Source organism: Sciurus vulgaris (genome assembly GCF_902686455.1).
Source record: "Sciurus vulgaris genome assembly, chromosome: 7".
Lineage (NCBI taxonomy): Eukaryota > Metazoa > Chordata > Mammalia > Rodentia > Sciuridae > Sciurus > Sciurus vulgaris.
In genome coordinates, this window is record NC_136467.1 from 46,540,668 (window position 1) to 46,553,647 (window position 12,980).

Consider the following 12,980-nt stretch of genomic DNA (forward strand, 5'->3'; position numbering starts at 1 on the left):
CACCCCTCCCACCCCTCTTTTCCCTCTATACAGTCCCTCCTTCCTCCATTCTTTCCCCCAAATTTATCTTTTATAGATAGCATGTAGTTGGATTATATTTTCTTTTAAACCAACCCCTTTCATTTCATTGACAAATTTAGTGTGTTTACATTTAGTGTGATTACTGATGAAGTACATATTTATGCTATTTTCTACAAATATCTCTTCACTCTTGTATTCCTCCATTACAGCCTCCATCATTATAGAAAATATTTGTTAGTAAATAATTCCATCCCCTCCACCTTCCTTTGTGCTATCATTATCCATACAAATTATTATCTTTATATAAAGCAATCAACATGTTTTATAAATTTTGTTTAATATTCTTTCAAATCAGATAAGAGAGGAAAAGAGTTATAAGCAACATTACATTTTATACTGTTTTTCATATATACAAAAGTTACCTTTAGGGGCTGAGGTCATAGCTCAGTGGTAGAGTGCTTGCTTAAGCACATGCAAGGGCCTGGGCTCAATCCCCAGCATCACCAAAACAACAAGAAAAAGTCATATTTATTGGTGCTTTTTAATTTCATAAATTAGAATTGATTTATTATCTTGGTGTCCCTTGATGTCTTCCTGAAAGACTCCCTATAATATCTCATGTACGATAGGTCTGTTAGCACTAATTTTTTTTTTTTGCCTTTTTTGGTTTTATTTTCCTTCACACTAACCAAATTATATTTTTTGCTTAATATTATTTCATTGTTTCATATGTGTTGTGTTTAGCTGAATTTCATTTTTCATTTTTATGTATTATATTCCATAATATGAATATAAAACTATTTATCTCTTCTATCAGTTGGTAGACTCTTCAGCTTCTAGTTTTAACTATTATGAAGAATTTGTGAGAATTATGTACACATTAAGAATTGTAGGCATTCTTATACACATCTGTCACTGGGTGCACACAATCGTTCACCTTTAGAGAATAGTCCTAGCAGTAGAATTTGAGGTAAATTAGTATAAATAATCACAACGTTTTTAGATATTGTCAAGAACTTTTTTTCAAAGTAGTTGTGTCTGTTATTATCTCATTAGCAGCCTGTGTCATTAGCCATATTTGTGGGTGTTTAATGGTATCACATTGTGTCTTTAATTTGAAGTTCTCTAGTTACTCATGAGGATGAGCACCATGTTATGTATTTATTGACTTTAAGAATTTTTCTTTTGTGAAATACCTTTTTAAGTCTCTTCTTGGTTTTTCTATTAGATGGTTTTTTTTTTTTTTTTTTTTTTTTTTATTGTCTTTGGTTAGGTTATCCAGTGCTTGAGTGAAAAACCACTCCAAGATCCAAAAGCTTATTTTTGTTAGTAAATCTGCAATTGAAGCATGTATTAGCTAAGACAGGTTTTCTCTCTTCCCATGTTCATCAGCCAACATTGCTCAACTGAGACTGGAAGACCCACTTTCAAGATAACTTGCCCATGGCTGGCATCTTAGTGCTGACCATAGGTTGGTAGCTCACCCAGGGATATGTATGTGTCCACTTTCTGTTAATACAGGCCTCTATCTGGATTGCTTAGGTTTTTAACAACATAGTTGCTTGGTTCCAAAATCTAGCATTCCAAGAAAACAAGGCAGAAATGCATGGCATGTTTTATGATCTAGCCTTGAAAATCACAGAGCATTACTTTAACCATGTTTGTTAGAGCAATCACAAAGGCCTGCCCTCTCAAGGAGAGAGCATATGTTCAACATCTTTTGACATATTTATTTGCTATGTGTTTATTTTCTGTGGTAAAAGATCTGTTCAAATCTTTTGCCCATTTTTTATTGGTCTTTTTTCCCCTATTCTTACGGAGTTTCTTGAATTCTTACTATATTCTGTATACATGTTGTTTAATAAAACAGAGTTTAAAGGTATTTTCTCCCAGTCCCTTGCTTGCCTTTCACATTTTCTTAACATTGTTTTTGGAAGAACAGATATTCTTTATTTTGATGAAAATCAAGTTATCATTTTTCTATGCATACTCTTTGGTGTCATGTGTATGGAATCTTTGCCCAGCTGTCACAATTTATTTTCTTTAATTAATAAAATTTGTTGTTTATAGCATTTTTAAGTTCATAACAAAATAGAGCAGAAAATAGAGTTGTCATAAACCCCTTGTTCCTTCCCTACCGCCTCCCCATACATATACAACTCCCCTGTTATCAATGTCCAGTTTTAGAGCAAAACATTTATTAGAGTTCAGAAATCTACATTGACATGCATCATTATTATTCAAAGTCCATAATTTATATTTGGGCTCACTCTTGTTTATATTTGATAGGTTTTAACAAATGTATACATATTCATGTAATAATTCCTGTTCTCTATAATCAGACCCTTCTCTATAAAGAGCACATACAGACTCTCTTGTCCTAAGATCTCTGGAGATCTATTTGGTCCTTCCAACAGTAGAGCATTCAGTCAGGGCATCTACCAGGAGACACACAAATATTTTCCAGAATGTAAGAACTTCTGGTACATTCTACTGCCTGGTTCCTGAAGTAATTGCCCTTATCCTATCCATTTTTGGTAGACTACAAATAAAAACCTTGGTCCTACACCTTTCTCTTAATATGTAGTTATTTCTTTCCTTCATAGGTACAAGACATGCTTTTGAAAATAAAAGCTGACATAGCTTCCTTTTTTCCTTAGGTCTAACAGTAACGGCTATAAAGGACTCAGGAGAATGGAATTTGGAGGCTGGGGCATTAGTACTTGCAGATGCTGGCCTTTGCTGTATCGATGAGTTTAATAGCCTTAAAGAACATGATAGAACCAGCATCCATGAAGCAATGGAGCAACAAACCATAAGTGTTGCTAAGGCTGGGTAAGCATTTCTTTTCTTTAAAATCTATAGAAACAGATTATTTAATTCATAGTTAAGGGAAAATGGGGACCTTAGTTGTCCTATCACGGATTATCAGCTATTACCCTTCAAGATGCACCTTTCAAGTTTTTCCTCATTAGAATACAGAGGTGTGTGAGGAAATAAAAATGAGTTATTGGGAAAAAGAAAGTGTAAATGTAGATTGACTTAACTAATGGAATGAATTTATGAAAAGCTTTCAGTGTGGGAATCAATTTATTTTTTTCTTTTATTCAGCAAATATTGTACTTTGGGCATATCATTTTATTAGGAATTTTGAAAGATTTAAAAAGGAAAAAATATCATAGTTTCTGCTTTGTACATCCATGGAAGGTTGACCACAGCATATGGAAAACTTAAGTAATATATATTTGCATAAGATGAAGTGCCTTTTGTGACTCAGTGATGCTCAAGATTGAAGTATGCTAGTCTCTGGCTACATATGACCAATGGAGAAGCATAATAAACCAGGTTTAGACAGAAATCCACTCATCTGGGCCCTGAGATGGCTATCAGAAGCATGCCTGACTATAAAGGTTGGCCACCCACACAAACGGGCTGCCAGGTCATCCACAAAAGCCACAGGACCAGAGCTATCTCAGCCCTAATGCTGCTATTAAGGGTGCAAATAGAGCTGCCAGCAGTGTCTTCAAATAGTAGTGGGTGCTCAGAAGCCAGATAAATATGGGTATGTATAGATTCTATGAGATCTATTTATATACCCCAGTGAAAAAGTAATGGTAAGTGAGGGGATAAGGGAAAGAGAACAAAATATAGCCTGTAGGAAAAGTGTACCAGAGAGAACTAGGCAGAACCATTATTGGGTCTATTCATTTGTTCATTCACTCTGTGTTTCTTAAGAACCTGCCACATGCCAAGAACTGTGCTAATCACTAAGAAGTGCAAAGATGCACTGAACATTGTCCTTGAGGTATTACTATTCGATTGGAAAAGATAGACAAAAATAGTAGCAAAACTGTCATGAGAAAACATAATTATGGCTTCTAGACTTTTTAGAAAGGGAGATAGACATATAGTTTTTAAGTATCTTCAACAATACATTTCTGTGTCTCTGTTTAATTGATATCTTTGGGAGTTAGTAGATTTTATGGTTTATTTTTATGTGCCTTTTCCAGAGATAATTTCGGACGTTTTGCAAGATTCCTAAATAATTAATCGTTTTATCAGGAAATTTTTAAGACAAATTCTATGAATCTGTTTAAGAAAAGAAGAAAATTGTGGTGCCGCATATGATGGACTACAGAATTAATACTTGGAAGCAAAATATTTTCTAGCCATCTTTTCTATCTGACTCCTTGCAAAATGTGAATTTGTATGAACCTTTTGTGCTATCTATAAGTATGTTCTGAGTTTCATAGTCAACATTCTCTAGCTGAACAATTCTCATGATACCAAGAGGCTAGACGTCTTTTGATAGCTATTTTATGCACTGGAACAATGCTTTTCACAATTTCTATGGCAATAATCAGTTTTGTTGTTTTTGCAGTCTATCACAGAGCCTGCTTTTTGTTTTTATTGTTTGTTGTGGTTATTGTTTTTTGAGATGGGGGTCATACTAAGTTGCCCAGGCTGACCTCAAACTCTGTATCCTACTGCCTCAGTCTCCTGAATAGCTGGGATTACAGGCATGTACCACCCCACCCCTTCCAAGCCACATTTTTATAAAACACATAATATGAATGAATTATTGTAACAATGAAAAGGCAAAGATGTACAAAATATCTCTGGCTAGTTTTTTTTTTTTTTTTTGTGGTACTCGGGATCGAACCCAGGGCCTCCTGCTTGCAAGGCAAGCACTCTACCAACTGAGCTATCTCCTCAGCCCAAGATGTACAAAATATAAGCCTAAAAAATCCTTATAGTAGAAATATAGATAACCTACAAAAATCATAACTCTTTGAATTTATCAGAGAAACCAAGTTGTCTTAATTTCATTAGCTCCTCTAATGAAAGTTGAAGCACACAAACTATTTGACAGAGCATGAAGGAAAAGGTGACTGCCACAGAAACAAATAAGAAAATATACCTAAAAATTTCTTAATTTCCAAAAGTCCACATGTGTGTTAGCAGATCAGCTGAGAATAACTGGGAGTTCCAAACACAGTGGGAAGTCTTTTTCACTTGCAAACTCTTCTCAAGTAATCTCTACCAGATGTAAGAAAAATTGAGCAGGGATGAAGACCAGAGAGCCCCTCTTCTCCTCTCACCAATCATGTTAGCAGTAAGTTTTTGCATCCACAGGGCCTCTCTAGAAAGGGAAGAACCAAAAAACCTTTCTGATTCTAGAAAAGTCCTTCCCTCCCCCAGGAACCAGGCAAAAGTACACTGCTTCTGAAGGAAGAGTAGAGGTAGAAATTCTCTTGAGTCTAATACAAATATAGTACAAAGAAAAAAAAAAAAAGGTCTGCTACCATTGGAAGGACAAAAAAAATTCCTTCTGCCCAAGAACTACCATACCTTCATGGCAGAGTCCAGCTATCACAGGTGGGAGGAAGAGAAAGGCTTATTCATCTGTATTCCATTCCCTGCAAGAAGAGGCACATGGACCTTGCCTAAGACAAGGAGACTTAAGAACCACCCTGGCCCCAAAATGAGCCCAGCACTGAATAACAACCAATAGCAGTGTGGCACTGGGAAGGTATAGGAGTGTGCAGTGAGACCCCCTCTATAATATAGAATGGTTACTGAAACTAGTGTGTGGAATAGTGACACAGGATAATCTTCCAGCACTGCACTATATTAGCCCCACACTAAGCACAAGGCAAATGCACCTCGATATTGAAGGGATGAAAAGACTGGCTGGGTAGGATAACAACCACATCACCAATGTCCAGTTTAACTATGATGGCCTGATAGACACTGATGGCCTTTCAGAAGGAACAGGTCCTTTTCTGGATGTAAACACTATTTATCTTAGTCTCTGCTGTTCTTCCACTCACCATACCTGGTACATGATCAAATGGTGGGAGGAAAGAAGGAAGGAAAAAGGAAAAGGAAAAGAACATTTTATTTTCAAAAGATAAAGTAATCAAAAGAACCAGATTTAGTGGTGAGATAGATGTTGCAATTATAAGACACTAACTTTAAAATAACTGTAATTAATATGTTGATGTATCTAGTGAGAAAGGAAAACAGCATGAATGAAGAGATGCAGGACATAGGTAGAAATAGAAACTTCAAACAAATATCAACTGAAAAAGCCAAACCATATACAATACTAGGAATTAAAAACACCTTAGATTTCTGAGCAGACTAGACCATGCTGAGGAATGACTGAGGTAACTTATAGGTCTATAGTAATTACCCAAAATGAAACACAAAAAGAAAAAAGAATAAAAATATGTGCATACACACACATACATACATACAGCATCCAAGTGGTATGGCATGATGCCAAGTTATGTGACAAATATGTTACTAGAATTACAGGAAAAGGAGGGTCATTGGAGGCAGAAGGAACATTTAAAGAGGCCATGGTAATTAATTATACAAAAATTATTGATGAATATGAAAATACAGATTCAAAGTGTTCAGGGAACTTTAAGCAGCAAAGTACTATACACACTCACACTATATACCTAGACACGTTATAGGCATGCTGCTGAAATCCAAGATCAAACTCTTTAAAAGGCCAGAAGAAAAAAAAAAAACTTTCATAAGGAAAAACAGATTAAAATTGAGAAGAAAATTTGTCAACCTAGGAGACAGCATTCAAAATTAAGGGCAAAACATTTGTCTGGACAAGCAGATCTATAGTAAGAAATTTTAAATGAAGTTCTCCAGATAGAGGAATATGATTCCTAATGAAAATCTGGTTCTATACAAATGAAGAGCATTGAAAATGGTAGGATATAAGAGAAAATAAAACTTCTTAATCACTTACCAAGGTAATTATCTATAGCAAAAATAGAAATAAATGACAACAAAAGCCTAAGGGACAGAAGGAGGAGATGGAAGTTTGCTATTACAAAGTTTTACACTATCCATAAAGTGATCCAATAATGTTTAAAGGTAGACTAATAAGTTAAAGATGTAAACTCTAGAAACAAACACTAGAAAGCAAAGGAGTCATAATAGCAGCCAGTTATGGAGATAAAATAGAATCATAAAAAGTAATCAGAAAGAAGGCAGGAAGAGAAGAAAAAGGGAACAAATAATAAATGGGACAAATAAAATACAATCAGGAAGATAACAGATTAATAAATTTAAAAAGGTTTTGCGGTGCTGAGGGTCGAATCTGAGGCCTTTCGCATGTTATGTATGTGCTCTGCTACTGAGCACATACATGCCTGGCTCCAGGGTGAATAGATTTAAATACAACTGTATGAATAATTATACTAATAATAAATCATGTAAGACAATTAAAATGCAGGTATTGTCAGATTGAATAAAAAAGCAAGTGCCAACTATATGCTGTTCTAAAGAAACATTTTAAATGCAGACATATCAGTAAGTTAAAAGAATGTAAAACGTACATTTATATCACAGAAACAACAAAACCTAACCAGAAAGTTACAGGAAAGTAAAACTTATAAACCAGTATCATCCATGAATATAGACACAAAAATTGTTCCCAATACTTTAGTAAATTAAATCCAACACTGTATAAAAAGGATTGTACATTATTATCCCTGAATGCAAGGTTGGTGTAGCATTTGAAAATCAGTCAGTATAATTCACAATGTAAGCAGAATGAAAAAGAAACTGTATTTCAGTAGGCACAGAAAACGCTTTTGGCAAAATGAAATATTCATGATAAAATTCTCAGCAACTTAGAAGTTCCTCTGCCTTTTAAATGGTATCTGAAAAGCCTATGAGAGACATTACAGACTTAATGGTAAAAGACTGTTTCCCACTTAAGATTAGGAGAATAGCATGCTAAGCGAAATAAGCCAATCCCCCAAAATCAAAGGCTGAATGTTTTCTCTGATATGCAGATGCTAATTCACAATAAATTTGGGGGGCGGGTGAAGCTAGGGAAGAATAGAGTTACTAGGTATCAGTTATTAGGTAGAGGGGAGTGAAGGGAGGGGCAGGGATATGGGGGTAAGAAGGATAGTAGAGTGAAATAGACATTACCACCTCATGTAAATATATGACTACATGACGGATGTGATCCTAAAACATGTACAATCAGAAAAATTATTCAATTTATGTGTGATTTATCAAAATGCATAAATGCATTCTACCTTCATGTATAAACAGAAAATTTTTTTTTAAATAAGAAAAAAGAAGTAAGGCAAGAATGTCTACTCTTAACCATTTCTGATCAGTATTGTACTAGCAGTCCAGTTATTTTAGTAAGAAAAAGAAAGAAAACACACATTCATATCAGGAAAAAGTTAAAACTGTCTGTATTTTATATGCCATGATCACTGACATAGAAAATTTTCAAGATTCTGTGAAAATCTAGTAGAAATAATAAGTGAATCTAAAAAGGTCAATAGGATATAAGTCTAGTATGTAAAAATTAATCATTTCACTATGTGATAGCAATGAACAGTTGGAAGTCAAAATAAAGCATACGTTTATAAGGGCATCCTCAAACATGAAGTATTAGGGGATAAATCTAACAAAATATGTTCTAGATTTATACCCTAACCACTGCCCAGTATTACAAAAAGATATTAGTTCCATTGATCAGAAGACTTACTATTGTTAAGATGTGAACTTTCCCCAAAGCAATGTGAATCAATCCAATTCCAGTCAAAATACCAATGAATTGGGTTTTTTTTTTTTTGTTTTTGTTTTTGTTTTTTTTTTTTTTTGGAGAAATTAATAAACTGATTGCTGGGCATGGCAGACATACCTGCAATCCTAGTGGCTCAGGAGGCTGAAACAGAAGGATTAAGAATTCAAAGCCAGGGGTTTTTCAAGATGGCGGCCTAGAGGGTGGCTGCATTTCATGTTGCTCCAGGACTCAGGATTCAAAAGAGGAGAAATTGAGAGACTTGGGACCAACTCAAAGCAGCCGGTGAGTCTCTCCCATTGGGGAGGCGTCCCGGATAGGGCGGTAGTCCCGGAATGCAGGGAACTTTGTGAAGTACAGCTGCCAGCGAGACGCACCCCCCCCCCCCCGCCACTGGAGCAGTGAACTCGGACAACTGGGAGCTTCGTAAAGGAGGCTGCTCAGCACAGCGCTGGGACTCGGAGCAACCACTGGGGCTCCGGCGGCTGCCCAGGGGAGGAGCGGCGAGGAGAGCTGTGTGGACTCAGGACACCGGGGCCTGCCCTGAGGAGGAGGAGGAGGAGCGTGGCCGCTTGGATTCGGAGTGACTGCACCCGAGATACAGGCAGTTGCCAGAGGAGAAGCTGCGCGGCGAGCTGTTTGGACTTAGAGCGACCGCTTCTGAACACCGGGGCCTGCCCTGAGGACGAAGAGGAGGAGGAGGAGCACGGCCGCTTGGATTCGGAGTGACTGCACTAGAGCTACAGGCGGTTGCCAGAGGAGGGGCTGCCTGGCGAGCTGTTTGGACTCAGACCACTTCTGAACAGCGAGGCCTGCCCGGAGGGTAGGAGGAGGAGGAGGAGGAGCGCGGCAGGGCGTTTGGACTCGCAGTCACTGCATTGGAGCTCCAGGCGGCTGCTCAGAGGAGAAGGCGAGTGCGGTCCACTGATACCTGAACAATATGAGAAAACAAGGAAAGAAAATGCTGCAAACAAATCTAGATGTTACATCAATAAAACCAAATGACAGCATGGCAGAAGAAATGACAGAAAAGGAGTTCAGAATGCACATAATTAAAATGATCAGGGAAGCAAACGATGAGATGAAAGAGCAAATGCAGGCATTGAATGATCGCACCAATCGACAGTTAAAAGAACAAATACAGGAAGCAAAAGATCATTTCAATAAAGAGTTAGAGATATTGAAAAAAAACCAAACAGAAATCCTTGACATGAAGGAAACAATAAACCAAATTAAGAACTCCATAGAAAGTATATCCAGTAGGATAGAACACCTGGAAGACAGAACCTCAGACATTGAAGACAAAATATTTTACCTTGAAAACAAAGTTGAACAAACAGAGAAGATGGTAAGAAATCATGAACAGAATCTACAAGAACTATGGGATATCATGAAAAGGCCAAATTTAAGAATTATTGGGATTGAGGAAGGCTTAGAGAAACAAACCAAAGGAATGAACAATCTATTCAATGAAATAATATCTGAAAATTTCCCAAATCTGAAGAATGAAATGGAAAATCAAGTTCAAAAGGCTTATTGGACTCCAAATACACAAAATTACAACAGACCCACACCAAGGCACATTATAATGAAAATGCCTAACATACAAAATAAAGACAGAATTTTAAAGGCTGTGAGAGAAAAGAACCAAATTACATTCAGGGGGAAACCAATACGGATATCAGCAGATTTTTCAATCCAGACCCTAAAAGCTAGAAGGGCCTGGAACAACATTTTTCAAGCCCTGAAAGAAAATGGATGCCAACCAAGAATCTTATACCCAGCAAAACTTACCTTCAAATTTGACGATGAAATAAAATCCTTCCATGATAAACAAAAGCTAAAAGAATTTACAAAAAGGAAACCAGCATTACAGAACATTCTCAGCAAAATATTCCATGAGGAAGAGATGAAAAACAAAGAAGCAAATCAGCAAAGGGAGGAATTATCCTAAAGGAATTGTCAAATAAAGGAGGAAACAAGTTGTGTCAAACAAATAAATAAATAAAATTTAAAAAATGAACCGTATGACCGGGAAACCAAATCATATCTCAATAATAACCCTGAATGTTAATGGCCTGAATTCATCAATCAAAAGACATAGACTGGCAGATTGGATTAAAAGGAAAGATCCAACAATATGTTGCCTGCAAGAGATTCACCTCATAGAAAAAGATACCCACAGACTAAAGGTGAAAGGATGGGGAAAAACATACCATGCGCATGGACTCAGCAAAAAAGCTGGGGTATCCATCCTCATTTCAGATAATGTAGACGTCAAGCCAAAGTTAGTCAGAAGGGATAAAGAAGGTCATTTCATAGTGCTTAAGGGAAGCATAAATCAGCAAGATATAACAATCATGAACATCTATGCCCCAAACAGTGGCTCATCCATGTATTCAAACAAATCCTTCTCAATTTCAGAAACCAAATAGACCATAACACAATAATACTAGGTGATTTTAACACGCCTCTCTCACCACTGGACAGATCTTCCAGACAAAAATTGAACAAAGAAACCATAGATCTCAATAACACAATCAATAATTTAGACTTAACGGACATTTATAGAATATACCATCCAACCAAGAGCGAATACACTTTCTTCTCAGCAGCACATGGATCCTTCTCTAAAATAGACCATATATTATTCCACAAAGCTAATGTTAGCAAATACAAGAAGATAGAGACACTACCATGTATTCTATCAGATCATAATGGATTGAAGTTAGAAATAAATGAAAGAGTAAAACACAGAAACTATTCCAACATCTGGAGATTAAACAATATGCTATTATATGATGAATGGATAACAGAAGATATTAGGAAGGAAATTAAAAAATTCTTAGAGGTAAATGAGAACAAAGAAACATCATATCAAAATCTCTGGGACACTATGAAAGCAGTACTTAGAGGGAAATTTATTTCATGGAGCACATTTAATAAAAGAAGTAAAACTCAACAAATAAACGACCTAACACTACAGCTCAAAGCCCTAGAAAAAGAAGAACAGACCAGCACCAAAAATAGTAGAAGACAGGAAATAGTTAAACTCCGAGCTGAAATCAATGAAATTGAAACAAAAGAAACAATACAAAAAATTGACAAATTAAATAGCTGGTTCTTCGAAAAAATAAACAAAATTGATAAACCTTTAGCCACACTAACAAAGAGAAGACGAGAGAAAACCCAAATCACCAAAATTCGGAATGAACAAGGAAATATCACAACAGACAGGATTGAAATACAAACCATAATTAGAAGCTATTTTGAAAATCTATACTCCATCAAAACAGAAAACCTCGAAGGGTTCTCAGCCAAGTTCTACAAAACCTTTAAAGAAGAGCTCATTCCAATACTTCTCAAAGTATTCCATAAAATAGAAGAGGAGGGAACCCTCCCAAACTCATTCTATGAAGCCAATATCACACTGATACCTAAACCAGACAGAGACTCATCAAGGAAAGAAAATTTCAGACCAATATCCTTAATGAACATCGACGCAAAAATTCTCAACAAAATTTTAGCAAATCGCATACAAAAACATATTAAAAAGATAGTGCACCATGATCAAGTGGGCTTCATCCCAGGGATGCAAGGCTGGTTCAACATCAGGAAATCAATAAACGTAATTCACCATATTAATAGACTTAAAGTCAAGAATCACATGATTATTTCAATAAATGCAGAAAAGGCATTTGATAAAATACAGCACCCCTTCATGCTCAAAACACTAGAAAAAATAGGGATAGTGGGAACATTCCTTAACATTGTAAAGGCCATTTATGCTAAGCCCATGGCCAATATCATTCTAAATGGTGAAAAACTGAAAGCATTTCCCCTAAAAACTGGAACAAGGCAGGGATGCCCTCTTTCACCACTTCTATTCAACATCGTTCTTGAGACTCTAGCCAGAGCAATTAGACAAACCAAAGAAATTAAAGTGATACGAATTGGAAAAGAAGAACTCAAACTATCCCTGTTCGCTGATGACATGATTATATATTTAGAGGAACCTGGAAATTCCACCAGAAAACTCTTAGAACTCATAAGTGAACTCAGTAAAGTAGCAGGTTACAAGATCAATGCTCATAAATCCAATGAATTTTTATACATAAGTGATGAATCTTCAGAAAGAGAAATTAGGAAAAATACCCCATTCACAATAGCATCGAAAAAAATAAAATACTTGGGAATCAATCTCACAAAAGAGGTGAAAGACCTCTACAATGAGAACTATACAACACTAAAGAAAGAAATTAAAGAACACCTTAGAAGATGGAAAGATCTTCCATGTTCTTGGATAGGAAGAATTAATATTGTCAAAATGGCCATACTACCTAAAGTGCTATACAAATTCAATGCAATTCCAATT

The 12,980-nt window shown here is 36.1% G+C and overlaps 1 protein-coding gene across 3 annotated transcripts in view; it reads left to right on the forward strand.

Annotated features, from left to right (window-relative positions):
- Nucleotides 1-12,980, forward strand: part of MCM9 (minichromosome maintenance 9 homologous recombination repair factor) — an 86,046-nt gene that overhangs the window by 49,581 nt on the left and 23,485 nt on the right. For all 3 annotated transcript variants that reach the window (XM_079148999.1, XM_079149001.1, XM_079149000.1), the window contains one exon: nt 2,682-2,856. In XM_079148999.1, coding sequence (XP_079005125.1) covers nt 2,682-2,856 — 175 coding nt within the window. The remainder of the gene's footprint in view (nt 1-2,681; nt 2,857-12,980) is intronic.